Genomic DNA, 26235 nt, shown 5'->3' with positions numbered 1-26235 from the left:
GAAAAAAAAATCGACTAATGGGGAACCATAGTGTTCGCAATAATGAGAATAATTTTCTCTCTTTTGTAATTAATCGTCATTATATTTTTTTGCCTTTTTTTTAAATCTTTTTTTTTTAATAAAAAAAATAGTAATCTTCAGTTTTCTTAAAATATTGTATTTTAAAAACATGAAAGTATCAAGCGTTCATCGAAATATTTTAAGCTCTTTTAATTATATTTTTAGTATTTTTTGAAACAAATTTTAAACACACCAAGTTGAGGTGTGAACTCAAAGATCATTAAATATCTAGGATATTAATTTCCATACATTTTACATTTTTCTAATTCAATTTTGCTAACGAAAAATTATATTGTTTTCGTTTTAATTTTTTAAAACTTTATTTTTTTCTTTAATTATGTAACCATCAAATGAAATTTTCAGGTTCGATAAAAGAAGGAAAAAATATCAGGTACGAAAAATACCAAGTATCACAATGTATTTTATAAAAAAAAGTAATAACCGTCAAAAATATAAGCACCACAGGGTTAAAAAAAATTATATTTATTGTTAAAGTTCTTCGTGTGGGGTGGCTCTGTAGGGGGGTTTGGGTATTTGAAAATCGTCATCAGCTGGTGGTGTGAAGCTTCTCCTTGCTGCATCATTCAGCTGCTGCTGCGCATCATCCACCGAGAATCCATGAGGCTTCATCTGTAACAACACGCATTAAGTGACACACATTCAACACTAAAACTATACTTTTTACGATTTCCTTCTTTTTATGTGTGTACTGTATGCTTAAACATCACAAAAAATGTTTAAATATATTAATATAAATGTAAATTAAGTTATAAGGGGAAGTTATATCACAAGAAAAACTTTTTATGACTAATTCTGTTTTACCTCCATTGGTATTTTAAAATTTAAAGTTTAGTGAAAATTGACTTAAGTAAATCTTAAAGAAAAACCCTTGTTGAAAAAATATTTTTAAAATATCAAAGGGAAAACAAATTAATGCAAAAGAACTTTCCCACTATTTAATTCAAAGTTATCCATTTTACACTTCGATATTTTGAAAAAAAAAATAATTCCGGCACTTGAAGCCTCATGGTTTATTCAAAGTTTACCTGAACTCTCTTTTTCAGTACGTAAAATGATAATTACTCATGTAAGATGAAGGAGAATTTGCTAAGAAGGATTTCTCCTGCGGTATAATGTCCTTTTAAGAGGACATTGTAACATTTTTTAAATTTTTTTTATTGCTAGCTGGTTTCTCATTCTTTGAACGGGGTGGAAGGAAATAAGCAATCAATACATCAGTACTGAAGAACACTACGAAATCGTGCCTAAAACTAAAAAACCAATGCAATTAATGAAGTTAAAATAAAAATCTCAATTTTAAATTAACTTTTTATATTTTGACCTTACATAGAACATTTTTTTAATTGTATTATTATCTAATAACAAATTTAATTAAGCATCATTGGTTTGGCGCCAGTAAGAGTATAGCTGTTGTCATTCGAATTTTATGCAAAGACATCTAAACTTCCCTGCTGGTTATTTATTCCTGGAGATTAGTAACAACAACAAGAAGAAGTGTATGGCGTACGTTTCTCCTACATCAATTTGTTCTATCTCTCCATCAGTTTTTCTTTTCAAAACGTAACTTATAATCTTTTCATTACAATTACAGTTAGTCTAATAGATTTTCGCTTTAAAAACTGTAAAAAATAAACACGTGGTTTCAAATAACATAAGAAATGAAAACTTGGTGACGTAATCTACCAATCCAATGCTATCATGTTCATGCTTATCATTGAGTTAATCTCACATAACGAATTAACGTTATTCGTTATTTAAGATAAGCGATAAGTTTTTTTTGTTTTGATCAAATAGTGCTATAAGTTAGTGAATATCACTGAGGTAATGTTTAAAATATTTGAGTTTAAGAAAATCGTTTGCAGCCTATCATTTTTATCAATAGCGAACTCTAAACCAATAAAAAAAAATTCCGTTTTTGACATGATTCTATACCGTTTGCTCTAATTGAAAATTTCGAATTTGAGGATTGAGGACTAAATTTGTCCGTTGCAGCCGTTGTTCAAATTTTAGGATGATGAAACGAACTGTTTTGGTGTTAGAATAGAGACATTTTCTTCATTTTATTATAGATACGTTTCGAAACTCAAGTCAGTTTTCGATTAACTCCGAAACGCTCTACAAAGTAAACAACTTAATTATTTCAATGCATGGAAATTCTTTGGATGTGAAAGAATGAAGAGTCTTCTTAAAAGTCATCTGAGAAAAATTATTTAATTTTTTTTACTTCTTCGTAACGAACTTTCTACGAAGACATTTTTAGAAAATACATTTGTTTAATTAAACGTGATTATTTTTAAGATTTTTTTACTTTTACTTTTAGAGCCTATTATTGTAGATTTGCGTTGCTATGGTAAACGTTTCTATAAATGATTTTTGATATTGCCACAACTGAGGGGGGAAGGTGATGGCGTATTTGTGAGTAGACTCATAAAGGTGTATTATATAAAGGTATGCATCTAAAGAAAGAGCGAGAGAGAGAAAACATGGAAAATGTTAAAGATTAATGAAAAGAGAAGAAGAAAAATTATTAAAATAAAATATTTTTAAAAGAAATATTAAAAAGACGGAAAATAAGAAAATTAAAAATATAATCTCTTCATCATCTTACACGATTATATCCGCAAAAAAAAGTGCTTTCTAATATTGTATCAATATAGCCAAAGCAAAATATATCAATACAATAGTGTAAAGAGCACTAAAAAAATTTAAAAAAAAACTTTTTTTAATATCTTATTTTATTAATTTTTCTTTTTCTTTTATTTTTCCTTTTTCTTTAATATATATATATATATATATATATATATATATATATATATATATATATATATATATATATATATATATATATATATATATATATATATATATATATATATATATATATATATATATATATATATATATATATATATATATATATATATATATATATATATATATATATATACAGAGAGATATATATATGTATATGATATTTATATATATATGTATACAGAGAGAGAGAGATAGTGAGCACAACTTTTCAATTATGTTCGACCAACAGGAATTGCAATATACCTCACTATCTTTTGTGGGTCGCCTGACTCCTTCGCATGCATTGATTGTATTTTCACAGAATTCTTCTTGTAAAGGTAAATTATCAGCTGTCTTGAACTTTCTATAAAACTCTGTCAGGCTTTCAATAAGTTCTTGCTTATGAGAATCTAAAAAGAAGAAATACATGCGAGCTTAAAATTAAAATACCACTCGTGGGATATTAATTATCAATCTAACAATTAAAACACCGAATTGTATTTCCAATTCCCTACAGAATTGAAAATGTTTTATTGATTAGTTGTTTATGAATAATTGCCACTTTCCTGCGAGGCACAGTTGGCATACACTATGCAACATATACATCATCAGAAACCTTTATTAATATACAATGCGCAAGGAAAAAAAACGGACCACCCTGAAAAACTTTTGATCCCTGATAAACTAATGATCGGTTCTTCATGCTCTATGTCTCAATCTTAATGGTTCAAGGAAGTGATCTCAAATATGCTTGGAAGGACTCAAAGTACATCAGCAAAACAGAACATGTTGTCTTCATGACATTTTATTGAGAAAGGGTAAATGTATATTAAAGCGCCATCTGTTGGCGTTAATTTAAATCGAGAGGAACATTAGTGACGGAACAATGCTATTAGTGCAGACGATATTTTAAGTCACAAAATCATAGATGAACTTACATTTTCTCAAAACGAATGTCCCTTTTATTCGAATGTCTTGAATTTTGACCCTCAAAGTTAGGGGAATATTGTTTCAATAGTTTGGTCTAAAGAGAGGTTCAAAGTTTGAACCCCTTAATGTTAATTTTATTTTTTGCGTATTTTGCCTTATCTCCATGTAAATTGAAACCTTATTGCACACAATTATGAATCTCGTTTATCCAAAGATAATTCAATTCAGAAAAAAAATTTTAAGTAAATATTTATTATTATATTTAATAACAGTGGAAGAGATTTTGAATTGTTGGAAACAATTTTTTACATAATTTTAAAAAATGTAAAATAAAAAATTTGAATGAAATCGGTCAAATAGTCTCTAGATAATCAAATTTTAAAATAGTTAAAAAGTTAAATTTGGTTGCATAGTTCCTAAGAAAGCCCATTTTTAAAAAGTCGTAATTTTCGAAGCATGCTAAGTTTGGTGATGAAGTCTTCATAGCCGCAAGCTATTATAATGATATTATAACTAACTAAACCCCTAAAAAAGCAAACAAGAGGAAACATCTCTTACACTGAATTCAGTAACTCTTCAAAGACTTGACCATTTGCCCTGATAGACTATCCTTTATTTCTCGTACAAGATAAAGGATCCCTCCAATGACAGCCTGCGAGACCTGCTCATTCCTTTAAAAGAGATGTTGTTACTGGTTCGAGAATCAAAGTGTTCCCTCTTTTATTAGTGATTCAGTGGGATTTCATTTTATTTTAACCTCTTTGGCGGAATGAGAGCACTCACGCGAGTTTATGCGTACTAAAGAGTACGCATACGTGCTAATACGAGACTACCATACTGAGATGATGGCCTCGTTGCGCTGAGATCACGAGCGTTGTTGGCGGAGAATTTAAAAGAAAAAAAACGAACTCACCTACAATATAATTGCAAGCTTTTATCATTTTGGGTGGACTAAATGTGTAGGAAACAAATTTATCGATTTTGCAGAGATTGTTGACGCTTTGAGTGACTGCATTTTTCCTTCCCGAGGAATTCTTCAGTTCCTTGTGCAACTCTGCAAAATCAAACACTTTGGATCAATATAAATCACAAATAATCAAAATAATGAGTTTGTTCTTAAGGCAATACATTTGGGAAGATTTTCTGTTGCAGTTTACAATTGAATTAAATACTGAGTAATATTTTAAAGAGTGTTCAGAAAGCTGTTGTCGCAAAACAACTTTTTTAAAAATATAGTTAGTTAATGTAATTTGTAAAATAAAACAAGTAATAAATTTCAAAATAATAATAATGTAAAATTACCGACAAATAGTATACTGTTTAACTCAACTGGAAATGCGTAAGTACTTAAGCAGTTACAAATGGATACTGAGCATTATTTACAAGAACCTGGTGTTTTCTAGAATCAGTATTAATTTATGAAGATGAGGAAAAATTATAAATTTAAATTTCGTTTTGTTTTAATGTATATCTGTTATTTCGTTTTAATTTTTTTGCTTACTTTGAAAACTTTAGAATTCTGTCCTACAAATAGAATAACAAATTATTTTAATTTAATAATTCTGTCCTACCAAAAGAATAACAAATAATTTTAATTGAACTCAAAATTCCAAATATTTTAAATAAATATCATAATTATCATGCGTTCCTTATTTTCAATGAAGTTTTAGAAATATAATTAATCCATGATTGCAAAATGTCACAAAACTAACAAAATTTCATATTATTTATATATATATATATATATATATATATATATATATATATATATATATATATATATATATATATATATATATATATATATATATATATATATATATATATATATATATATATATATATATATATATATATATATATATATGTGTGTGTGTGTGTGTGTGTATATATTTTTGAAATATATGCATACATATACATACAAATAGACAAAACATTTTTTGTCTATTTATTTCTTGACAACTTAACCAGCAAAATAATATAAATACTTCCCCTGCAAAGAAAAATACTTTGATAATCAAACTAAAATAGATTGTGGTTCCTCTAAATTGCTTATAAAAATCAAATGATACTATTTCTTTTTTTTTAAAATAATTTTTTTCTTCTTAATCTAGCAAATGAAAAATAACAAATAGCTCGTAATTAGTGTCAAAATGCAATTAGAAATAATAAAACTTCACCTAAAAACAATAAAACACGTTAAAAAAAATCACAATAACTCAATTTACAATAAATATTTGAGAAAATCTTTGACGATTTTTCAAGTTTAATAAAAAAAAAAGGGTATCAAAATATGAATTACGAAAATGTAACATTATAATACAAGACGATACTGTAACTATACTGTTCAACTACACTGCTCAAAAAAATTAGGGGAGCCATGTGCTCCCCTTATTTTTTTGAGCAGTGTACATATATATATATAGATATATATATACACTGCTCAAAAAAATTAGGGGAGCCATGTGCTCCCCTTATTTTTTTGAGCAGTGTACATATATATATATAGATATATATATACACTGCTCAAAAAAATTAGGGGAGCACATGACTCCCCTAATTTTTTTGAGCAGTGTATATAGTCCATTGAACTGGAGCGTTCTTCCTTTTCAGTTACAATCCGTTAATAAACTACGAAAAACATTTTGTTTTCGAAGTTACAAACTAAATAACGCTTCTAATCAAAATTTAAAAACACGAAATAAGATCTTACAATGTATTTGTAATTAGGTTTAACAATGGCGAATATTGCAGCACTGATTAAGTAAATAATAATTTTGGAGATAATAAAAAATTTACTTCTTATAAATTTTAAATGAACTTCTGTTTAAAAACGATGAACATATAAAAATGAATATGTTCTCATCTTTTTCTTTAATTCCTTCAGACACTCTCTTTTTCATTGAAAATGGTTTTAATTCAATATCGCAGTTAGAAACCTATTATCTTACTGGCAGATGAAAACTGTTTATTATTAGCTCAAACTTAACAACTTAACTTAACTTAAACTTAACTCAAACTTAACAACTTAACTCAAAATTAATCTATAAGATTTACTATGGTTTTCAAGTTTGGATTCAACAAAACTTTCTTGTTCTTAAACCATGGCAAAGAGCCTGTTGTTTGATAAGACCACCCAATCAAAGTCTAGAGATTTGCGGTTTGGAAGCATCGATTCGGCTCCATCATACAATCTTTTGGATTTATTTTATTTGGATTATTTGTTTGCACAACATTTCATTAATTTGGCTTTCGCTGATGAAGGTTTCTTGTTGAGAACTTCTTTAAACTTTGCTGTTTGGAAGCATTGCTTCGGTTCCATCATTCAATCTTTTGGATTTATTTTATTTGAAATTATTTGTTTGCACTTATGGCACAACATTTCACAACTGAAGGTTTTTGTATTGAGAACTTCCTTAAACCTAGAGTGTCAGAATCTTCACATAGGCCAAAAAGTGAAATAAATGAATGAAATGGAATCATAAAAGCGGTGCCTGATTTATCATTAGGCTCGAGAGGCCCACTCCTCCTAAATGTTTCTAATTGTTCCTTTGTTTCCTTTGTTCCTAAATGTAAAATTCCTTTTTGTGTTTTTCTTTGAGAAATGTCCATTAGAGTTATGAGATTACAAAATTTGAAACAAATATAAGCTCAAATTTACTAATATATTGTAATTTACTTCTATTATAAATAATTTAAAAACACTTCATAATTAAAATTTAGTAATCATGTAAATTTAGTTTAAAGTAACGACCAAGAGGCTCCTGACAGTTCTGTGCCTAGGACCCCATATTTCTAGATTAAACCCTGCTTAAAAGAAAAATTAAATAAAATGAATCAGTTAAGTTTGCCATAAGTATAATATGCTTTTTAAATGTCGAAGCGAACCTTCTTCTATCTAATCACTTTGTGTAAAGTAAACTATACTAACTAAATGAGCACGTAAAAAATTCTAAAGGATGAAACAAATTTACAAAAACAAAATAAGCGATTATAAAAATATAGGAAAATATTCACTCAAGTCAAAATTCTTGATAGTCCCATCAAAACATTTTGATGGTTTATGTTGGGTTTCAGTGCGATTCATGATGGTTACTATCATCCAACATTTTCCCATATGAGTTCATGGTTTTTGATATACCAGCAAGCTTTCATCATTAAGGGATGGAAAATGCTACTTTAGTACTACGATGGTTAACCATCAAGGGAAGTTTGATTCTCATGGACCAACAATCCATGCTGATCTATGATGGTTCCATCAACTATACATTACCATGATGGTTTAAGAGTTCTTGTTGGTTCTCAGGAATATATCATCAAAACAATTTGATTTCTTTTTATGTTGACCCATCATAAATCAGTCATAATTCCTACATTAGGATGATGGTTGTTCATGATAGTTCCAACATTTGATTTCTAAGATACTATAATGAAAATTCGTGATGGTTTAACATGTTCAAACATTTAAACGAGTTGCTATTCTTATGTTGCGGACCATCAGAAATCAGTCTGAATTCCTACTTTAGGAGGATGGTAGCCGTCGAAAATATAATGGTTCATTATGGAATTATGTTGCTCCATCAACGGAAAGCCGTCAAAAATTTTGACTTGGGCTCCGATGCTTGTAAAAGTCAAGATTCTCTCCTTCAAGACTAAGTTAAAATTTTAATAAAGTAATAATATGAACTTTTACCTTTTAGAACAGCAACACATCCATGACAAAACAGAGCTGTAATACAAAAGAAGAATGAATTATTTTTAGGAATGTCGTTTTTAAGCTGTTTTTAACTAAAACTTAAGAAATGTGTTTCGTAAATTGCTGCCATAACTCGATATGGAATAAATGAACTGATTTTTGCTGATTTATTCATGTGTTATGTAATGAAGAGTAGTTACATAAATGATAATATCTCATAACGCTCAATGCATGCATTTCAATATTTTTTGCTGATTCGAAAGATCATTGGTTTAATTTATTTATTATTTTTTTATAACCGCCGTTGAACGGCCGACCTAATTGTATGGGTTTACGACACTAATGATCAACTCCGTAGTCTTTTAATTTTCAATCCAACCCAGAAGACAAGGGAACTCTCGGATCAAGTATTGGGAGAAACTTGCTTCCGCGGAGGACTTTTTAGTGGAACTAACCCTCATTTGCGTTACATCGAGCGGAAAACTACGAAAACCTCCAATGGTTAATCTGACGGCAAGGGGACTGTAAGCCATGATCTTTCTACCACTGAGATTCGTATCAACCAGCCATCGCTGGGATTTGAACCCGATTCACCTCATTGGAAGGCGAACGTTATCCCCTGAGCCACCACTGCAATTGTGCATGTAATTTATTTATTTATAACCGTCGTTGAACAGTCGACCCAATTCTGGGTTTACGACTACCAATGCTTAACTCCGTATCCTTGTGATTTCAATCCCAATCCAGAAGACAAGGGAGCTCCTGGTTCAGTAGCCCCCGAGGTATTGATTTGCAATGGGAACATGGAGGACATTGTGACCCAACAGATTTAACGTGCATCAGTCACCATTTACTAAGCGGGGAGTCTTCGGCCGGCGCGGAAGAACCCACGATCTCTTCGACATGGGCCCAGCGCCCTACCAACCAGGCTATTCCATCCCATTGCACATATATTTTATTTTATAACCGTCGTTGAACAGCCGACCCAATTTCATGGGTTTACGACTACTTACGTTCAACTCCGTAGCCTTGTAATTTTGAACCAATCCAGAAGACAAGGAAACTCCTGGATCAGTACCCCCAGAGGTATTGATTTGTTGTGGGAACATGGAGGACTTTGAGACTCGACAGATTTAACGTGCATCAGTCACCATTTACTACACGGGGAGTCTTCGGCCGGCGAGGATCGAACTCACGACCTCTTGGATATGGACCCAGCGCCCTACCGACCAGGCTATCCCGGCCTCCATTGCACATATAGTCGTTATTAATAAAATAAATTTTCACTGTTTAACTGATTTAAGTCTTTTGCATGCATTTTTCAATCATAAAGAATGCATATGGCGCTGATAATTTATAGTTCAATAAAATTGAAATTTTTCTTATGAAAAATTAATAACAGAGTTTTTTTTACGTTGAAAGCTCCCGTACTCTTCCTCTGTACGTTACATGATTCGTGCCAAAAGTGGCACATTTTATACATTAAAAAGCTTCAAATTTCTAGTGTACTTTATGTACTATAGTTTAACGTAATTTATGTACTAATGTATTACAGTCTCGTTCAATTCAACATGGTAACAATGTCTCACGTGTTTTAGTAGCAATATCAGATGCGAAAAACAAATACAAATTTGCACTTTTTTAACATGAAACCCTTATAGCTTCTAAACTATATGTTAGTTTCGGGATCTTTCTTATTCTATTCAGTATGAAATATACATAGGAAAGAATACTTCACTAATCTGTCTCAAGGATTTCAATTTCCCCCCCCCCCCTCAATTCACCCCAATTTCCCTCAAAGAAATGGGGGAGAGAAAGGGTTTAGAGGAAAGTTTACTGGTACCGTTTATAATAACATAACAAAGCTGTCTGTCAAACAATATCTCGGTTTCCGAAGTTTTTTTGGTATAATTACTGGACTAATATTTTATTTTATATTTTATAACCGTCGGTAATTAGCCGATCCATTTTTTTGGAGGGGGGGGGGGGTTACGACTGCTAATATTCAATTCCGTAGCATTGTAATTTTGAACTCAATCCAGTAGACAAGGAAACTCCTGGAACAAGTAATGAGAAAAATTTGTATTCGTGGAGGACATTTTAATGGAAATAACCAGCACTTGCGTTACATGGGGATCAAAACAACGAGAACCTCCCACAGTTAACCTGACAGCAAGGGGACTCTAACCCATGATCCGTCTACCACTGAGAATATTTCACGTCAGCACTGTGGTCGGTGCAAGCCGGATGCGGAATTCGTATCGACCAGCCATCGCTGGGATTCGAACCCGGTTCACCTCATTGGAAGGCGAACGCTCTATCCCCTGAGCCATCGCGGTGCAATTACTATTATTATAGAAATAGACTATTATTATAGAAATTGGTGATAAATGTTCATAACTTACGTTGTCCAACTTGCTGAGCTTCAGTTGTGAGGTATAATAAAGATAATATAAACGCTGTTCCTATGTATATTCTCATGGTTGTTGGTTATATGGTTTCACATCCACAGAAACGCCCTTCGCTTCACGTTTGTACAACAGGTGGAAGTGGTTATCTCCCGTAAAGAATCATTGAAACAAAAGACATTAATAGGGTGACGTAAACACAGTTTTAAGTAGTTTTTCTGAAATAAAAATCTTATCGAAATGAGTTCGTTCGCGTTACCATGGCGACGATATTCACAATGTAACTTATAGAACAATCGCTGATAACTACTGCTGAAAACTCCATTGTTTGTATGAGTATTTTTCAATTCCTACTATTAGTTCACATTCTCCCTATATCTTTTTCAAATTTTCAATCGTTAATAAAATACTTTTTATTCATAAACTCAAGTTCAAAGATATTTTTTTAAACTTGTACTGGATGGCACTTGATGCTAATAATTTTTTTTTTTTTAAATATTAATTCATTAATTAAATGGGATGAGCGAAAAACGAAATGGAATTGGATGACACTTGACGTTAAGAAACTTTTTTAAAAATATTAAATCATTAATTAAATGGGATGAGCGAAAAACGAAATGGAATTGGATGATACTTGACGTTAAGAAATTTTTTTTTAAATATTAAATCATTAATTAAATGGGATGAGCGAAAAACGAAATGGAATTGGATGACACTTGATTTTAATACAGTTTTTTTTTAAAAAAATATTAAATCATTAATTAAATGGGATGAGCGAAAAACGAAATGGAATTGGATGATACTTGACGTTAAGAAATTTGTTTTTAAATATTAAATCATTAATTAAATGGGATGAGCGAAAAACGAAATGGAATTGGATGACACTTGATTTTAATACAGTTTTTTTTAAAAAAAATATTAAATCATTAATTAAATGGGATGAGCAAAAAATGAAATGGAATTGGATGACACTTGATTTTAAGACAGTTTTTTTTAAAAAAAAAATATTAAATCATTAATTAAATGGGATGAGCAAAAAACGAAATGGAATTGGATGACACTTGATGTTAATGCAGTTTTTTTTTAAAAAAAATATTAAATCATTAATTAAATGGGATGAGCGAAAAACTAAATGGAATTGGATGACACTTGATGTTAATACAGTTTTTTTTTTTTAAATATTAATTCATTAATTAAATGGGATGAGCGAAAAACGAAATGGAATTGGATGACACTTGATGTTAATACAGTTTTTTTTAAATATTAATTCCTTAATTAAGTGTGATGAGCGAAAAACGAAGTGGAATTGGATGACACTTGATTTTAATACAGCTTTTTTTAAAAAAAAATATTAATTCATTAATTAAATGTGATGAGCGAAAAACGAAATGGAATTGGATGACACTTGATGTTAATACAGTTTTTTTAAAAAAATATTAATTCATTAATTAAATGGGATGAGCAAAAAACGAAATGGAATTGGATGACACTTGATGTTAATGCAGTTTTTTTTTTTTAAATATTAAATCATTAATTAAATGGAATGAGCGAAAAACGAAATGGAATTTTCTGATTGGTTAAGAGTTAGTCATCGTTTTAAATTTTACTATAAGCCATTCAGTTTTTCACATATTTTGAAAATAACATTAGTGATAATTTCTAACTTATTTGAACAAAAAAAAAATAGTTTATTGCGCACATTGAAATATTTAATTATTTTATATTTTCTGTGTCAGATAAATTCAATAAGGAACAATACGTGGTAGCACGTGTGGTCTACGTCACCAAATTTATATTTTTGTTACCACTCTCCTTTTTTCTTCTTCTTTCAATTCCTACTATTAGTTCACCCTATATATATTTATATATCTTGTTCAAATTCTCAATCGTTAATAAAATACTTTTTATTCATCACTGAAGTTCAAATGCATTTTTTTAAACTTGTAGTGAATGACACTTGATGTTAATACAGTTTTTTCAAATACTAATTCATTCATTAAATTTAATGAATTAATTTTAGCTTTATATCGGAAAAACAATTATAATTATTTAATAAAAAGTAACTAAAATAAAAATTCTCTTTGTATACCTCAGTAGGAATTGAATTAAATTTTTTTTAAATATTATTTGTTTTTTTAAATTAAAACTAGTGACAATTATTTTTTAAGCTTTCGTATTGAAGTGCCATATTATGATAAATTAGTAATAATAGTAAGTTTAACCTCAGTCGAATTTTCAGTTAAATGAAATAAACTTTAAATTGTACTTTCTCTTTCAGAAAATATTAAATTGAGCTCTTTTGTTCTACATTTAAAAATGTTTGGTTAAATCTAAAGTAACTGTATTTTATGACATAAATTATAAAAGTGTATAGAGAGATAAAAATTCCTTTCTAAAAATTTTAAACTTATTTATTAGTTTTTTTAATAATAAAATTAATTAAACTGCGTTCTTTTTAATTTTATGGACTATTATTTTATTTGACTTATCAGAGGTCTGGAATTCTACCACAAAAAAAATTTATTCGATCATCATGAGGCTAAATGAAATTTTAAAAAACATTGTAAGCATTAGAACAGGTACTTGGCACGACAAGTAAGATAAAAATTTTACTAAGAGTTTTCATTAAGAGGACGCCATATAGCGAAAAGAAAATAATAAATATATAAATGAAAATAAATTATGAAAAGATATCTTAGGAAAACGCAAAGCAAAATTTCTTTACTAATAATTTGTTTGCATTTCAATATTTTGTAGTATTTTTATCAGCAATTGAATCTTCGTGACTTTCTCTATAGGTTCGCCTGAACTTACTGCTTTTAAATTTCAAATCTTTCAATTCTTTCTTTTAAATTTCAAATTAGTAATGAAGGAAAAAGAGAATTTGCGACGAAAATTTTCTTCCGCGGTATGACGTCATAAGAAAATATTATTAATCTAAAATAATTTAGAGTAACTAGTAACAAAGCAAATTTTAACTTCCATCTCACAAATCAGAATGCATTACTTATAATTGGAGCTGTTAGTGTGTTATTCTTAAATCTCGTTAAAACGAAGACTCTAGGAGAAATAAAGACCTTGGATTTGATAACTTGCATATCGTTCAAGTTTCAAAAATTGTCTATGAATATTCTTGAAACTTAATTTAAAATTAAGTTCATTGAAAAAATTAAGCTCCAAATTTGAAATTTCCGAAGTTTTAACTTTGGAATTTAATTTTATAACCGTCGTCCAACAGCTGACGGAATTTTCAGTTTACGGCTACGGATGTTAAACTCCTTATACTTGTAATTTTGAACCCAATCCAGAAAACAAGGGAACACCTGGATCATGTATCAAGAGAAATTTTACCTTCGTGAAGGACTTTTTGATGAAACTACCCCGCATTTGAGTTACACGGAGTTTCGTAAACCATGAACACCTCCCATGGTAAGCCTGACAGCGAGGGGACCCCGTTTACCACTGAGGATATTTTCTGTCAGCACTGTGGTCGGTACGAACTGAGTGCGGAAGTGAAATCAACCAGCCATTAACGGGATTCGAACTCGCGGTTCTCCTCATTGGAAGGCGAGCGCTCTATCCCCTGTTTCACCGCGGAATCGAATTAAAATTGTCTTTAGAATTGTCTAAATTTAGTTATTTTGAATACTACCATACATTTAATCGTTATGATTTTTAAATAGCTTCGATTTTCCTTGCCTCTCCCCCCTCCCCGATAGTTCAAACAACTAGATTAGTTAGACTTATATGCATGTATCTTTACTAGAATTTTTATAAGAATTTAAATTTTCGACATTCACATAGTATTCAGAATGCTTTTGTAAACATGAAGAAACTTAAACCATTCAATTTTGGAAATAAGTGGTAATTAAAATTTGTACTGACTACTAAAGAAACAAATTATACATTAAGTCTTAATGTTCTTTTCACAAGTTTTAAACGTTGGCAAGTTCTAATTGATAATTTAGGATTTTTTTTTTCTTTTTAAATGACTATGGCTGGTTAGATGTTTTTGATAAGTTTTTTTTTTTTGTCTTCATGAAATATTTTAATGAATATTGGAACGCTTTAATCTCGCTATTTTAAACTTCAATAATTTCAGTGGCTTTTTTCGTTTGAAGAAAATTTGTGGGAGAGTTTTTATTTTCAAAATATTTAAGATATTCATGTACATCTATTTTTTAAAATTTTACCTAAGCTGATTAAAGCTTTTGATTTAAGCCGCTAATGAAATGTGAATGTTTTAACATATTAAGCGACGTAGCTAAAGTATAATTCTAAAATTATTAAAACATTACAAACCAATATTTAGCTTATTCTCATTGAAGCTGCACTTTCATGGATTTATAAAGGCAAAAACTCTGTCATTAGGATATCAGATAAATTTAAAATAAAAAATAGAATAAATTTAGTTCAAACTTAAAATAAACTATTCTAAACAACTCTTAGCAGATCATACAGTCTTCTTTGCGTATATTTACAAGCCATATTTGTATTAATATTAATCATATTTAAATAAACATAAAATAAGAGTGTACAGTTAAATGTTTATTAAACGGATTTACATGCAGATGCATACTAAGGGGAAATGTAAGTTTTATGTCACTTTCATGTATATTTTTCTCAATCTATTTTGAACATCATCCAGTAGTGGACTGATAGTAAAGACACAGTTCTCAGTAGAACACCAAAGTAGAGTATCACTGGCTGAGATCAGTAAGAGGGTGGGTGCTTGATCAGCCTGCGTAGGGACCGAGGGTGTGGGGTATCGATCCTCGTTAAACTATTCTACCGTAAAGTGCTCGACTTCGGGCAGGTCATCGGGCTACAAAGGCAGGGGAGCCATCCCCTCTGCAGAGGATCAAAGTTGCGATGGTATGTTTTCGGATCATCCTCGGGGATGTCTCCCGGACCGTCGCCAATACATCCTTGGGAATGTTTCCCGGACCGTCGGCAATAGCTCGTTGTGCTGCTCTAGTGCGAAGTAAATAAAGGAAAAATGGAGAAATTAGGCGTAAATTTAAACACAAATTACAATAATAAAACTTCCTAAAATATTAAACTTGTTCAGGCATAGGAATTGGATGAAATAAAAATTTAAGATTCGACTAGTATTAGTTAGGAACTGTTGAAGTTACGACTGTGAAAGTTGTAGTTAAAAAAAAAATGCAACCACTGAGTAAAAATTTGACGTGCTGATCATTTTTAAATATAAACTTAACGATTTTTTTTTTCGAAATTTAAATTTGTTTGAAAGTTATTGCAATTGCGTTACATTTTATTTTGTCTGGAAAAAAACCATAAGACTTGAAATTAAGAAGATGTGTAGAAAAAGGCGCATAGAGTTGGATGAAATGAAAATTTACGATTCGATTATTAGTTAGAGACTGTTAAATTTGTAGCAAAAAATGTTGGCCCATCTACTGCCCGTTGAGATGCAACTACTGAGTAAAATTTGACGTACATGACATTTTGAATCATAAAATTAATCATCTTTTGGGCATCACGAATCACTAGGGATTTTTTTATCTTCGAAACTCGGATTTATTTGAAAGTTATTGCAATTTTAGAGTGCTTTTTGAAAAGCGTTTGCTTTTCTAGAGGATATTTGTTTATTCATTGTTGTAGAAAAATTTCTATCGTGATATAAAGCTCGTGATTGACTTTTTTTTCCCTTCTTACTTTTGATAAGTTAAAAAAAATAATAGAAGCTAGATGTTACGAGATGTGAATTTTATCATCTATATCGAAGCTTTTAAAAATACAAAGACTGAAGAGAGATAAAAAACTGTTTCCAATATCGACTATTAGTTGATCATTACATATCATCAACAAATAAAACTGCTTCTCATTGCATCGCATTTTTTGTGTTCCCAATTATAATTTTTTTTTAAAAGTACAATTGACTATTTATTAAATCCAGGTATCCTTTCATTTTGTTCGATTAATATGTGTTAACATAAAATTCTAACATTTACATATTTTATAAATAAAATGATCCTTTCAATCGATTTTTAAGAAGAAACGATGAATGTGAAGCCACTACGAAGTTTGGTGAGTCGAGCGAACAGGGGGCAAAGTCTTCTAATTCTTGTAAATTATTTATCTGTCATTTAATGGTATTTTTTATTCTGATCTAAAAGGAATATAGACTTAATAAGGCTTCAGAAAAAATAATCGAGTACTATTCATGATAAAAATATTTAGTTACCGTTTTACTTTTTTGAAAAGGTAAATAGTTATATTTCCTAGAAATATAATATATTTACTTTAATTAAATTTCATATCAAACAGTGTTCAGTCAACCTCCTTCATATACAAATTCTTTGCATGAAATGAAAATGGTTTGAACTGCTCCAGAGGATTGCTAGAGCGAATTAAATACATTGAAAACAACCCTTTAAAGAAGTTCTAGCTTCTCGGCCACTGTGGTCCTCTTTGAGGATCACTGGTGCTCAATAGCTTAGCGCTAGTTCTCCACATTTACATTTATTGCTGTCAATCGCCGCTTTGCTATTTGCCACGTTTGTTTACTTGGTGAGTATTTAAATAATATTTTATTACACGAATTGTCAATCATTTCGATCACAACTATAATCTCTTAATTATTTGTCAGGGCTCTGTGTCTATACTTATTACTTCCAATAAACTTTTAGTAATCTTTCGTTTTCATCAAATTACAGATGATTCTTAAAACTTCAATACTGTAATTAAATGTGTTTTTTTTTTCCTTTCATTTCTTTTAGAAAATAATTTTCTTCTACAGAATATGTGATCAGCTCTTATAATATTTATCTCTACATTTTTTAAATTGTTAGATTTTTAAAATGTCTCGGTTTTCTTTTTTTTAAGTAAAAAAAAAACCTTTAATTTGAATATTAGTTATTGAAACAAAACCTGGAATAAAATTTATAACTTGTCCTTTACTATTTAAAATTTTAATTTAAAGTTCATCTCTTACAGTTATTTTTAAGATGAATCTCATTTGCTCTCTTTTGTTCATTTGTTACTTTGGTTTTTCACTTGGTCACCAACATCAACAAGCTTATCAACCTCCACAACAACCAGCTTATCAACAACAAGTACCTCAGCATGCTCATCCACAAGAAGGTCAGGCCCATGGTGGTCAACACACAACTGGTCAACCAAATATGTTAAGAGACAAAACACATGTTCAAGATAGAGAGTAAGTTTCATAAATGAGGAGTTTATATAAGTACCTACAGTTTAATGGATTTAAAGAAAAATTGAGATTATGTTTACACATCAGAAAATTAAAAAAAAAAAAAAAAAATCTTTATTTTTATGTTTCTTTTAAAGAAAACAAAAAAAAATTTTCTTTGGTTAGGTTAGACCACAAATCTCTTAATGATATGTTTATAACTGTCAGTTTTGTAAAATAATTTGTTAATATTCCTTCATATCATTTCATGATATGAAGTGCCATATGTAACATAAATAAATTAACAATTTTGCAGTTTTTGAGGGTGATAAAAAGTCAGTTGGTAATCCTAAATTTTGTATATATAGCTATATATACATCAAAATAACATTAATCCTTGTGCATAAAATGTTTAAACTTTAAAAAAAAAATTGACTAAATTTGAAAGTAATATTAGAATACTAAAGCTAAATAAATGCAGAATTTAAAAGTTTAAATGTGCTAAAATCTGACTATGAAATGTGGCACATGTGGAATTCTATGGATTACTACTTTTCTTCATTAAATTTTAAAGATTGTCTTATTCAATCAGGGGTCTGTTTAGAAGAAATTTGGGTCCGTTAACGGACCCATCTCAAAATATCTTTTCATGAAAACGGACCCTTCACAAAATGATTTTTCTTTTAATCGTACCCTTCACAAATTTGTTTATCTTCAATATTGTTTTGTTAATCGAATAAATCCTTCCCAGGGGCAGAAAACGAGAAAGATGGATGTAAACAAATTAAGTTTTGTCTTCGGCAGACGATTCTTCCATTATTTGTCCGAAATGAATATTCTGAGTTCAGCAGTATAGACTAAATACGAAATATTTGCCTGTTGCATCTCTAATTTAGAAGAAGCAATTGCTGTTTTTTTTTTTGGAAAATTTTATTTTTTTATTATAATTTTACAGTGCCGAGCATATTCTTCTATCTATTAACTATTTAAAAACTCCTTGAAAAAGTTTTTTGCAATAACCGGACCCTATTTGCACAAGTGCATAAAAGGAGACCCTGATTGAAAGAATGTGAGCAATTTTTTCACAATTTCACGAAAAACGGACCTTTCACAAAATGTCTGGACAGACCCCTGTCAATGTAAAGGTCAATTCGAATAATTTAGTTCCTGTTTGTTTCTTTGAAATTTGTCAGCTATATATTTATTATAGTTCATAATTATCCTTAAATGCCAAAATTTTGAGTTTTTGACAATTTTATTTTATAACCTTCTGTGAACAGCTGACCTAATTTTGGGTTTATGACTACCAGTGTTCAACTCTGTAGCCTTGTAATTTTGGACCTAATCCAGGAGACAAGGGAAGATCAAATATCAGATGGGATTTTGCCTTCGTAGAAGACTTTTTGTTAGAACTAACCCGCATTTGCGTTACATCAAGAGGAAAACCTCCCATGGTCAGCTTGACTGCAATGGGTCTCTAACCCATGATCCGTCTACCATTGAGGATATTTTACGTCAACACTGTGGTCGGTGTAAGCCAGATGCGGAATTCGTATCGACCAGCCACCGCTGGGATTCAAACCTGGTTCACCTCCTTAGAAGGCAAACGCTCTATCCCCTGAGTCATCACAGTTGGGTTTTTGATAACTGCCAAAAACTATGTCCAAATGTTTTTTTTTGACGTGACGATTAAAACCATATAGACCCATCAATTGTCAAAAACTTGCCATCCCTGCCTAATTATGATAAGTGCCTAAAAATATTTTTCGAGTACTTAAAAGGTGCTTATTTTTGTTGAAAAATTTGGCTACACACCCGGAAATCAACACTAAGATCTTTTTTTTTATAAAAGACACCTTTCATGATTTGTAAAATGTTGACACATGTTTACGAAAATTCTTATTTTATCTTAAAAATGACTTTAAGACTAGAAATTAATAACAATTTTAAGTTCTGATTTTGATAAAAGTTATTTTTTGTAGGCACATAAAAGAACATTTGCAAGGAGTTGTAGGAAATCAACCAGACGTGAGCAAGATGTCAGAGGAAGAGCTGCAATTCCATTACTTCAAGATGCACGACAATGATGACAACAACAAACTGGATGGATGTGAGCTCATCAAGTCTGTTCTTCACTGGCATGGTAATTTTATCTTTCATTTTTGAGTATAAACAGGGTTGCAACTCCAGGGGGAAAAACCTGGAAAATACAAGGAATTTTGTTTCTTAATTTTGTCTTTAAAAAAATGGCAACCACTCAGAATATGATATTTCAGTTATACTAAACTAATTCATTTACTATAGCATTATTTGTTTTAAGTATATCCAGCTGTTCCTTTTTGTTTCCAAGTTTTTTCAGCAGTTATAACTAGTATAGTTAGCCCAATACTGCTCATATAAAAGCGCAGTGACTGTATTTTACCACGTTTATATCAACTTGCCTTCGTGTGTGTCTGTTCGGATGGAATTTTGTAATTGATTTTAAACTAACTTCCTGACTAGATACAGACTTCAAATATGGCACATAGTTCAGAATTGGATGACAATGCATGAAAATGAAGAGAAAAAAGATATACAAAGTAAAGAAAAATTAATATTTTCGCGATTGTCTTTTGTTGTCGATTGAATTATTTCAAATTAGTGTCACATGTCACTTGAAAAGTTTTGCGTACAGTGAGTAAAAAAATTGAGATTTTGGAAGTGAGTACAAAAACGAAAAAAATTTATAATAATTTTTTTAAGAACCACGTTTTTGTAGTGGAGAATATAATTTAAAAACAATAATTTGAAAAATGAAAAACGTGGGGCGCATGAAATACATAACAGTACATATACACATTTTCATACACATGCACATCCACATTCAGATACAATTACAGATATACATACGCATATTCTCATGAGCACCCATACTGTTATGTATTTTATGCGCCCCACGTTTTTCGTTTTTCAAATTTTTGTTTTTTAATTATTATTCTCCACTACAAAAACATGGTTTTGAAAAATATTATTTTTATTTTATTTTTTCATCTTAATATCTTTTGTACAATATGTACAGGAAATTTTTTTACCAGACTTGAGTTGAAACCTTGTTTGCTAAATAGAGTAAGGAAAAGTACAATAGAGAAACAGGTAGACCTACCTACTGAACCCGGTTTAGAATGGAGATGGAGTTACAAAACTGAAGAAAGGGAGCTGGTAAGAGGGTGCATTAGAACTCTTTGGTAAGAAATCAGAGTAGAGCTGAAACAAAGAAAAAAAATTAAGGATGAGCACATTAACAGATTTCATTTTAAAGATTCTGAAAATAGATCTGATTTTTAAAATTTCATTTAAAAAAAGATACAACTGGTAAAAAGTATGGGTTGTCAAAAATCATGATTTTTTTTTCCTTATAGATAGTATCTAAATTTTATATTTAAATCTTAATTTTGTTTTGTAAAGAATCACCCTAAAAAATTGCTTGCAATTTGTTAATTTTTTAAAAAATGTAATTAAAATTAAAAATATATCATGTTAATATATTAAGATTATACTGTATTGTGCATGTAAGTTTTTATGAAAATGGTATATCTTATCAAATGCCCAATTTTTGAAATGATCAAAGATAAATGTGCTCTGGATTCTTGGCGATCCGAAAGTTTCGAGAAATCATCCACATTATGTATGCAAATCATTAATGTAACAAAATTCTATTCTATTATGTAAAAAAGTGTTATGTTCTTGTATATTTTATTTGAGAATATTAGGACTAGAATTTATACTTGGCATCTCTTTCATTTGTAAATATTTTTTTTTTTTTAGGTGGAATAATAAATGTGATTAGAGATAAAAAAAAAAAAAAAAAATTATACATAATTGTCTATTAAAATTATGCTGCATATAATTTATTTAGAATTTCATTGTCTTGAAAATATCAATGATTTAAATTTATAAAGACATTAATTTTTTGAAATACGACATTAATGATTTTATTTTACTAAAGAGATTTTCATGATTTTGGAGTGGGCTCTCAATCACCCCTGAATGATAAAGGCTAACATTGCAGATCTATGAAATAACCCATTTATTAAAATTGAAAAAATTCATTAAAATAAAAGGCTTTTATCTAGATGCAACATTTTAATTATAAATTCTTGAATTACACTAAATTCTTGAACAATAATTTCCTTAAAGGAATTTAGAATAATAAAAAAAATTTTTAAAAATAAAATTTGTTTTAAAACTAAGAATGAGGATTATTTTCATTACCATCACAAATTCGAAAGGAGAAACCCATGTTCAATAAAAAAAAATTTATAGCTATGTACTTATTTAATAAGGAAAAAGTAGTGAATTTTAATTTAGCTCTTTGTTTTGCATTCTGAAAATTTAATTTTATTAGTGCAGAAATGGAGGAGAAGGCAGTTAAAAGTTCTGAAAAGCAAAAAAAAATTTTTTTATATCATGATTTAATAAATAAGAAAATAAAAAGGTGATCAGATCATCCATATATCTAGAACAGTTCTCAAACACTGCGTTGCGGCACTTTTGTGTGCCGCCAAATATTAGAAATGATACAATAAAAATTATAATGCTTTTTTTATTACGAGTGAAGTTTAAATTAAAGAAAAGTGTATATATATATAAAATATTATATATATATATATATACACATTTTATAATTTTTCCATGCTTTAACCGTGTGAACATCTTTGTCGGCGATTGTCTTGTCTCTGACAATCTTAAAATTAGTTAAAATAAGAAGGAAGTGTTTAAATTGTCTTTGACAATTTTAAATAATGTTGAAATAAGTAGAAAAATGTAACAATTATTAAAATCATTAATTAACAAAGGAAAGCAAGCTAAATATTAACTTTCAAACTTAAATAAAAGCTAATAATTAAAGTAAGCTATGCAATTAAAAGTTATAAAACAAATTAACAAAGGATAACTAACAAAAAAATAAGCTAACAATTAATAATCCGCAAAAAAAGTAATTGACAAGAAATCACAAAAAATAACAGTTAATAGCTATAGAAAACAAGCTAACAATTAATAACTAACTAATAAAAAATTTGTCGAAATAAATAATTAATCCCTTAATAAACGTGCTTTTGCAGTACATATTATTTTATTTCACATTCAAAATTATTATCACAAACTATTTAACACAGTGTATTATAGATATGTAAACAGCTTTCAAACTAATTTTTTTTCATTGTGTGCCGTCAAATTTCAAAATCGTTAAAAGTGTGCCGCCCCCAAAAAAGGTTGAGAATCACTGATCTAGAACTAGTATATAATTTTCCAAGTAGTGAAATATGAAATTTCAATGTTGTGAAATTTTTAACTTAGTACCTTTTTCTAAGTTTTACTTTTTTTGTGTATTCGCAATTCATGCTAATTTTATTAATATTACATAACTTTATAAAAATAAATTGTATATATACTACATGCCTTAAGAGGACACTATATCCCGGAAGAAAATTTTTGGAGCAATTTCTTTCTCATTACTTCAATTTCATTACTAATTTAAAAGAAGGAAAAAGTAAGTTGAGACAAACCTAGAGTAAGTCATAAAGTTTCAATTGCTGAAAAAAAACTTCAAAATATTAGAAGAGAATCGTAAGTTATCTTCTCTTATTTTCATTTGTATATATTAAAATTTTCTTTTCAGTATTTGAAACTTCATGGCTTAACTCTAGGTTTGTCTGAGCTAATTTTTTTTTTTTTTTTTTCATTTTAAATCTGAGTTTGTTGATTTAAATCAAATGATTTTTTTTAAGAAGATCATAGATTTAAATCAACTGATTTTTTTTATATATATTGATTTGAAAAGTTAAAAAAACAGTGTTTTAAATTATTGATACTTTAATTATTTTCATCTCTTAGTTTTAAAATTTATTTTAAGTGAAGTGCTGCATTATTTAATTTTAGTTAACGAAATTACTTTCTTCCTTGGTGTGTGTTAAATTCCAACCCATTTAAAATTACATTTTTAAAAATCTTTTGATTCTTGAAATTGAAAGTACAGATTAAAGTAAACATTCAATGCTGTCCTAATATAGACTTGCATAGCTATAGAAAGTAACTAATAAACATGAATTGTTTTCACAAAAAAACCCCGCAGATGATGTTAATTAAAATTCTACCTTTTGATTGAAAAAGCATGGAATTAAAATCTACATTATATTTTATTGGTGGAAAATGTCTATTTTTAAAGCTTGAGATTATATTAAAAAGAAATTACCCTAATATGCCAAAAATAGAAGAAAAAAAAATGCTGATGAACTCAGATATTTTTTTCCTGGTATTGTGTCATTCTTCCCCTTCAAACTCTTTCACAGTCTATTTAATTCCTTAACAATCGGTTAATTTTCAAGAAAACGGTCATAAAAGTGCCTATTTTTTTGTATTTGTATTACGTATTTGATTAGTGCTGCAACTCGTTTAAAATAAACTAACTATTTACAATTACCTTAAAAATATTCTGGTACTGCCATCAGGTGTGTAAAATGATAAATAAAATGTTTTCCAGGCAAAAGAAATGAATTAGTTTTATTCTTATTGGCGCGTTACTACTGAACACTCCAGCCCATCAATATCACGGGAGCGAGAAGGAAGGGGTTAAAGCAGTAAGGTTATTAACTGGTAACAGGGTGCATGTTTACAGTATCTTTGGCATTATCAGATTTTCGGTAAAGAAATTTTGTGAAAAGAATTCCAATGAGTACTTAGATTTTTTTAGGTTAACTTATCTATTTTGATATGGGATTAAGAATGAATATTTTACTATAAAAATATATAGATTAAATATTTTTTTATTTTTTTGATGAATGACTATATTTATGAACACATCTGTTACATTTATTTTGTCATTTTAAAAATCAAGAGGGAAAAAAAAGAAATCACAATTTTGAATTAAAATTATGGTTTGCTAATTGAAACTTTGTTTTAATAGTTAAAACATTATTTAAATTCTCTATTTCATCTAGTCTTTAAATTTCAATCATGCATTTGTTTCAAAATGGTTGCAATGCTTTCAAAGCTATGTATTATAATGAAAAATTGTTTTAGGTAGTTAAAGCTCCTAAAATATTGTTATAATATAGTTTTAATATTAATTTAATTTTGATTAAACATTTATAAAGTTTTTTTAATTATAAATCAAAATTCTTACAGTGTATTTGCATGAAAATCAAAAAAAATCCAATTTAAATAAAAAAGGATCAGAATTTTTTTTTCTTTTTAAGAAACAAAAATATCACAAACCCTGTTTTAAATTAGTAAGGATAGAGAATTTGCGGCGCAAATTTTACTCTGCGTTATGACGTCTTCTTAAAATTGCACTGGTTTAAATTTTTAATTCTGTATATATTCTTATGTTATTAATTCTTAAATTTGGTTTGGAAGACCTAACACAAATGCACATGTTTCTTTGTAGTTGAAGAGAGTAATGCTATGGGAACAAACGCCCCGCACCAAGGAACGACAAAGATTTTCCAGGACAATGAACTATCACTGATGATTGATCCTATTTTAGATATGGACGACAGGAACAAAGATGGTTTCATCGACTACCCAGAATTTGTTGCAGCACAAAAATCACGAGGGTTCACGCCTTAAAAAATCTTAATTTTTTATTTTGAAAGTATTGTTTTTAAAAATAATGATGTTGATATTTTTTTAAGAAAGAAATGTTTAAGCTTGTTGCCTTTTTACTACTTATTTGTCATTCCCTTTAATATAGAGGTTGTTTTACATATGTATTGAAATGTATTTCAAGGTATATTTGTCTGACTTATCAGAAATTGTCTTTTACTTATACAATAAATTCATTTAATAAGAAAGAGGTGCATTTATTTTTGCTTTCAATATTACTTATATAAACAACAAATTCAATACAAAATAGACATAATTCTATTGTCATAAGCAGTTTTTTTTATTTTTTTACACTCCATCTCATTATATTTTCTTTTCTTTCAGTTTTATTTTGCCTCGAGAAAAACCTATACTTTAACAATTTTCTAATTATTTTTACGAAACTAATCATTTTGATTATTTTAGAGCAACTTTTTTTGTCATAATTTAATATTCATTCCTTTTGAGTCGAATTTCATGAATGAAATTAAATTTTGAAACGGCAACTTAGAAATTAAAGGTGTAGTAAACTTAATAAAGTT

The 26235-nt window shown here is 29.0% G+C and overlaps 2 protein-coding genes across 3 annotated transcripts; one reads left to right on the top strand and one right to left on the bottom strand.

Annotated features, from left to right (window-relative positions):
* Nucleotides 1–527: 527 nt before the first annotated feature.
* Nucleotides 528–11039, bottom strand: LOC107449985 (uncharacterized). The gene is made up of 5 exons (XM_016065681.5): nucleotides 10906–11039; nucleotides 8498–8533; nucleotides 4718–4858; nucleotides 3139–3284; nucleotides 528–690 (listed from the first exon to the last, which is right to left on the bottom strand). Exons 1-5 carry the CDS (start codon nucleotides 10979–10981, stop codon nucleotides 550–552), a joined length of 540 nt encoding a protein of 179 aa, XP_015921167.3. The 5' UTR covers nucleotides 10982–11039; the 3' UTR covers nucleotides 528–549.
* Nucleotides 11040–17306: 6267 nt separating this feature from the next.
* Nucleotides 17307–25902, top strand: LOC107450013 (multiple coagulation factor deficiency protein 2 homolog). 2 transcript variants are annotated; one of them, XM_016065716.4, is made up of 4 exons: nucleotides 17307–17445; nucleotides 17872–18094; nucleotides 20053–20213; nucleotides 25497–25902. In XM_016065716.4, exons 2-4 carry the CDS (start codon nucleotides 17883–17885, stop codon nucleotides 25676–25678), a joined length of 555 nt encoding a protein of 184 aa, XP_015921202.2. In that variant the 5' UTR covers nucleotides 17307–17445; nucleotides 17872–17882; the 3' UTR covers nucleotides 25679–25902. The 2 variants fall into 2 exon arrangements, with proteins under 2 accessions (XP_015921202.2, XP_015921205.2); XM_016065719.4 differs by having other exon boundaries at nucleotides 17437–17614.
* The last annotated feature ends 333 nt before the right edge of the window (nucleotides 25903–26235 follow it).

This window comes from Parasteatoda tepidariorum, chromosome 4 (genome assembly GCF_982258835.1).
Source record: "Parasteatoda tepidariorum strain Cologne lab strain chromosome 4, Ptep-v5.0, whole genome shotgun sequence".
Lineage (NCBI taxonomy): Eukaryota > Metazoa > Arthropoda > Arachnida > Araneae > Theridiidae > Parasteatoda > Parasteatoda tepidariorum.
Note: the sequence above shows the minus strand (reverse complement) of the source record. Positions and strands in the feature narration are given on the sequence as shown.

Bases quoted from the DNA above. Each gene is read 5' to 3' on its own strand.
- LOC107449985 (XM_016065681.5), bottom strand. From the start codon at position 10,981: ATGAGAATATACATAGGAACAGCGTTTATATTATCTTTATTATACCTC. The intron at 8,534-10,905 runs GTAAGTTATGAA...TTTGTATTACAG, and splicing joins AGCTCAGCAAGTTGGACAAC to CTCTGTTTTGTCATGGATGT. The intron at 691-3,138 runs GTATATTGCAAT...GTGTTGTTACAG, and splicing joins GACCCACAAAAGATAGTGAG to ATGAAGCCTCATGGATTCTC.
- LOC107450013 (XM_016065716.4), top strand. From the start codon at position 17,883: ATGAATCTCATTTGCTCTCTTTTGTTCATTTGTTACTTTGGTTTTTCA. The intron at 18,095-20,052 runs GTAAGTTTCATA...TATTTTTTGTAG, and splicing joins ACACATGTTCAAGATAGAGA to GCACATAAAAGAACATTTGC. The intron at 20,214-25,496 runs GTAATTTTATCT...GTTTCTTTGTAG, and splicing joins GTCTGTTCTTCACTGGCATG to TTGAAGAGAGTAATGCTATG.